Below are 5000 nucleotides of genomic sequence, written 5' to 3'. Positions count from 1 at the left end.
TTGTGGGGAAGCGGCCTGTGGTCCTTCCCCAGGAGTCTGATTTACCTGATAGTGGGATTGTGTCTTCGATCTAGGCAAGTGGGGGGCCTGAGGGAGGGGCGGGTGTGTGTTCGGGGGACGGAGCTCTGGTGAAAGCAGGTCCCGTCTTATCGGACGATCCTATGTGGGGTAAAACTGCTGCAGTCTCTTCTCCCGCCTCTAGGGTAGGTTTTTCAGGTGCGTCAGCAGCTGAGGGTGCCGCTGAAAAGGACTCGCCGCCATCAGATACCCTCGTGTGGGCACCTCCGAAGACGCCCTTCAGATCTCCCCTGAGGATGGAAGAGGAGTTTGAGTCCTTGTTCCCCAGCGAGGAGCTCCCCCGCTCCCCTCCAACGCCTTCAGCTACATTCCCGGCCGTCTTCCTGGAGCCTTCATCACCGACCGAGTACCTTGTGAAACCACAAGCAACGAGTCGCGACTCAGGCCCTTCAGCGAGGTCCTATAGGTCTTTGGGCTCCTCTTTCGAGGCCTACTCCTATTCATCGGAAGACGGAGCCCCGAGGGACCATAGGAGATGGCGAGATAGGTCACGCAGGAGGCGATCTCGCTCAAGTTCCCGTTCAAGATCCCGCCACATGAGTAGGCGTTCGATATCCCCAAGGAGGATGTTTAGGAGAAGCGTTTCGCCGGAGGAAGAATGGGTGCGGGTCTCCATCCCCCGTAGCCAACTCTTTGGGGCTGCAGCAGTCCCGGACACCTCGGGATGGCTCCCTAGGTCCCGCTCACTGGTAGGTTTTTTCTCCAGCAGAAAGTATGACCGACGGAGGGACTCGTCTCATCAGGCACCAGGGGACACGCATGAGTCCGCGAAGGTTCCGACTCCATCCACCCAGCTTAGAGAGTCGTCCCTTCGGTCTGGCAGCCGCGTCCTGGCCTCAAAATCTACGATGCATCATCCGGAGCGAGAGAAAACTCCTTTCCTCGACGGGCAAGCCCGCAGACCCTTGGTCCGCCGGAAGAAGGGATATATCCAGGACAGAGGCCTCCGTTCCAGCGGCGATGCCCGTCCTACTTCCTGAAGAGAGGAGACTGGACCACTCCAGGAAGATGCGTCCTCCACGTACGGCTCCCCCCGTCGGAGGTCCTCCGTCACGAGAACTGGAGCGCCCAATGGAGAATGTAGAGGACGGGGCAGAAGGTTCGCCAGAGGAGGTTTCAGCATACAGGAGGGTGATAGGCCTCATCAGGCGTCACCATAGGCTGGACGAACTTGAGCCCTCTACTGATGAAGTCTGGCTCTCGAGCCTCAGCAGGCTGGTGGATGCGCCTATACAACAGAGGCCTGCACTAGCCCTTCCTTTGGCTAAGGATGTGAAGCTGGGTTTGGCGTATGTTAACAAGATCGTGGCCAACCATGCGGAAGCTCCCAAGAGCCAGAATGCCTCTAGACTTCTCAAGGGCCTGAAGACACCGCGTGGGGCCCTGTGCGGTGGAACCAGCAGTCGCCATCTTAGGACAAGGAGCAGCAGAGGAAAGGGCTACCACTGCCCCGGTTTGTTTCTCCCCGGCAGAGACTTCCATGATGGAGGAGCTGGCCAAGGACTTGGTTCACGTGTCATCGTGGCTGGATTGGTGGGCCTCCACGCTGGTAGGGTTCCAGTCCTCGCACGACCTCACAATCCCAGAGAATCAGGCCTTCCTGAAGGAGCTGATTAGCTCGGGAGGTAATGCCCTGAAGTTCCTTTCCCATCATTCCATATCACAGGCTGCCAACTGGATACTGAGGAAAAGGGACACTGTGCTCAGCAAACTAGTAAGACGGCTCCCTGACAGGGAAGCGAGGTCCCTGAGGATCCTTCCACTGTGGGACGACTCAGTGTTCCCCCTCAAGGAGGTGGAAGAGACGGTGGAGAGGGTTAGGAACTAAAGGATGAGGGAGAACCCAGACCCCCTCCAGCGAGAAGACCCGCCCATAGAAGGACACCCTCCGACGTCCCTCTCCCCCCTCGCGCCTCACCTACCCAGCCCAGGAGAGACGTCCCTACTACATCTTGGCAGCAACCTTCGCAGCCTTCCCGTAGAGGAACGTCAGCTGCGCAGTCAGCCTTCAGGCCCTCCTATTCGGCAGCCAGAAGAGGTCGGTCGGGCTGCACCTCTCAAAGGAGATAGGATAGAGGCCCCCTACTCCTGCCAAAGCCTCAGGTTGGGGGATGCCTCAAACATTCTTGGCAAGCATGGCGAGACCACAGATCGGACCCGTGGACCATGGCAGTCTTGAAAGAAGGGTACAGGTTGCCCTACCAGATCTACAGGCGGAATGGTTGGCCCCGAATGACCCCTTGAGAAGGACGGCCCTACAAGAAGAGGTCTCTGCGATGTTGGCGAAAGGGGCAAAGGAGCCAGTCAAGAACCGAGGTCCCTGGTTCTACAGCAGACTCTTCCTGGTAGAGAAAGCGACAGGGGGCTGGAGACCAGTCATAGACCTCTCAACCCTCAACAGGTTCGTGTGCAAGACCGACTACAAGATGGACACTCCGAAGTCCGTCCTAGTGGCCTTGAGGGAAGGAGACTTTATGATGACCATAGACCTCAAGGACGCATACTTCCAGATCCCTGTCCACCCCTCCAGCAGGAAGTACCTAAGGGTAAAATGGGGTACCCAAACGTTGCAGTTCAAGACCCTCTGCTTCGGTGTGTCCACAGCCCCTCAGGTCTTCACGAGGGTCTTCGTAACAGTCTCAGCCTGGGCACACAAACAGGGTATCTGCCTGATTCAGTACCTGGACGACTGGTTGTTGCTTTCAGACTCAGGGGAAGTACTGAGGTAGAAAGGTGCAAAGCTCCTGCAGTTCTGCAACGTCCTGGGTATCACCATCAACCTGGAGAAGTCCCAACTGATACCCTCCACCAGGATGACCTACCTCGGGATGGTCCTGGACTCCCGGTTGGCGAGAGCCTTCCCTTCCGCGGAGAGATTGGACTACTTGGACCATACCCTACAGCCCTTCCTGTCGGATCATCCCAGGAGAGCCAGGAACTAGCAGAGGCTAATAGGCCACCTCGTGTCATTAGAGAAGCTAGTCCCACAGGGAAGAATCAAACTCAGGGGAGTACAATGGAACCTGAAGAAGGTCTGGAACCAGAGAGACTCCCCGCACAAGGTGGTCCTGATGTCCCCTGAGACGAAGGAGGTCCTCGAGTGGTGGCACGACAGATCGAACACCCTCAAGGGGATGCCCTTTGCAGCCGACCCTCCGGAGATGCTCCTGTTCACGGACGCATTCAAGGAGGGTTGGGGTGCTCATTTCCTCGACAGCACAGCGAAAGGAAGGTGGGTAGCCGAAGAGAAGAACCTGCACATCAACGTACTGGAAATGATGGCAGTGCAAAGGGCGTGCCTAGAGCTCGTTCAGAGACTCCGGGGAAACACCGCGGCACTGATGTGTGACAACGCCATGGTGGTGGCCTACATAAAGAAGCAAGGGGGGCTAAAATCGAAGGACTTGTGCAACCTCACATTGGAGTTCCTGGAATGGGCTGAAATGAAACAGATCAAGATCTCAGCCAGATTCATTCTAGGGAAGAGAAACGTCCTGGCCGACGGCCTCAGCAGAATGGGTCAAGTGGTAGGGTCCAAGTTGTCCTTGTACCCAAAAGTGGCCAAGACTCGGATTCAGAAGTGGGGCTCGCCAGTAATAGACCTCTTCGCCACGAGACTGAACGCACAGCTCCCCGTGTTTTGTTCTCCTGTGCCAGATCCTGTGGCGGCATTCGAGGAAGCCTTCCAGCACCCTTGGGACAACCTCGACGTTTACGCCTTCCCTCCCTTCAGAATGCTCAGGCAAGTCCTCAACACGGTGAGGTGAGCGGACAACCTGTGGATGACTTTGGTAGCGCCCTGGTGGCCGAGGAGAGAGTGGTTCATGGATCTAAAGGAACTGGCACGCCTTCCACCTTGGCCCCTTCCGGACAGACCAAACCTTCTCCGGCAACCACACCTTCCAAGGTTCCACGAAAACCCTTGGTCCCTCTGCCTTCAGGCGTGGAGGTTATTGAGCGTCTCCTGAGGATGGAAGGGTATTCAGCAAAGACGGCAACAAGGATGTCAGGATACCTGAGACGGTCATCAGCCGCTGTGTACCAGGCAAAATGGTCTATCTTCACGAAGTGGTACGTCACGAAGAACATCAAGACGTTGAAAGCCTCCATCCCGGAGATAGCTGACTTCCTAGTCTAACTCTGGGACGAGGTAAATATGTCCTTCCCAGCCATTAAAGGAGTCCAAGCCACCCTAGGACAAGTCTTCCTCCTGAAGGGCATCGACCTAGGTTCCTCCAGACACAACTCGATGCTCATCAAGAGCTTCGAGCAATCATGGCCCCCTTAGGCAGTTAGGGTGCCCCAGTGGGACGTGGCTAGAGTCCTGAAGATGCTGTCAGAACCTCCTTTGAACCCCTAAAGGACATCTTGGACAAAGAGCTCACCCTCGAGATAGTTTTTCTGTTAGCGCTGGCATCAGCAAAACGGGTAGGGGAGCTTCATGGACTTTCATACGAGGTGTCACGCTCGAAGGGTTGGCGTGAAGCTACCTTCAGGTTCGTACCATCCTTCTTGGCCAAGACCCAGAACCCAGCAGTCTGGGACCCCAAGTTTGAAGGATTCTCGGTGTCAGCAATCCCATGTTTGGACAACCCGACGGACTTGCGGCTGTGCCCTGTCAGAGCAGTACGGAAGTACTTGGAGAGGACAGACAGCTTTCGACCCGAAATCTTCTGGATTAGTAAAGAAACCAATCTCCAAAAATACGATCTTCTGGCTACGGCAGGTGATCATGAGAGCCTACTGTAGTGTAGGGATTCCTCTTCCGGGTAAGCCTAGACCTCACGACATCAGAGGGCTTAGTACTTTGTTGGCCTTTAAGAAGAACATGGCAGTCGGCCAAATCCTGAGAGCAGGTACTTGGGCTAGTCAGTCAACCTTCACAGCACACTACTTGAAGGAGTGTTCGAGGAGGTCCCTGG

At 56.0% G+C, this 5000-nt stretch overlaps 2 protein-coding genes across 2 annotated transcripts; both read left to right on the top strand.

The window, feature by feature from the left end:
- The first annotated feature begins 161 nt into the window (after positions 1 to 161).
- Positions 162 to 1058, top strand: LOC137650838 (arginine/serine-rich protein 1-like). The gene has a single exon (XM_068383992.1). The coding sequence runs from the start codon at positions 162 to 164 to the stop codon at positions 1056 to 1058; it is 897 nt and encodes a 298-aa protein (XP_068240093.1).
- Positions 1059 to 3212: 2154 nt separating this feature from the next.
- LOC137650836 (uncharacterized) lies at positions 3213 to 3845 on the top strand. The gene has a single exon (XM_068383991.1). The coding sequence runs from the start codon at positions 3213 to 3215 to the stop codon at positions 3843 to 3845; it is 633 nt and encodes a 210-aa protein (XP_068240092.1).
- Positions 3846 to 5000: the final 1155 nt, after the last annotated feature.

The sequence above is a fragment of the Palaemon carinicauda genome, chromosome 12 (genome assembly GCF_036898095.1).
Source record: "Palaemon carinicauda isolate YSFRI2023 chromosome 12, ASM3689809v2, whole genome shotgun sequence".
Classification (NCBI taxonomy): Eukaryota; Metazoa; Arthropoda; class Malacostraca; order Decapoda; family Palaemonidae; genus Palaemon; species Palaemon carinicauda.
Note: the sequence above shows the minus strand (reverse complement) of the source record. Positions and strands in the feature narration are given on the sequence as shown.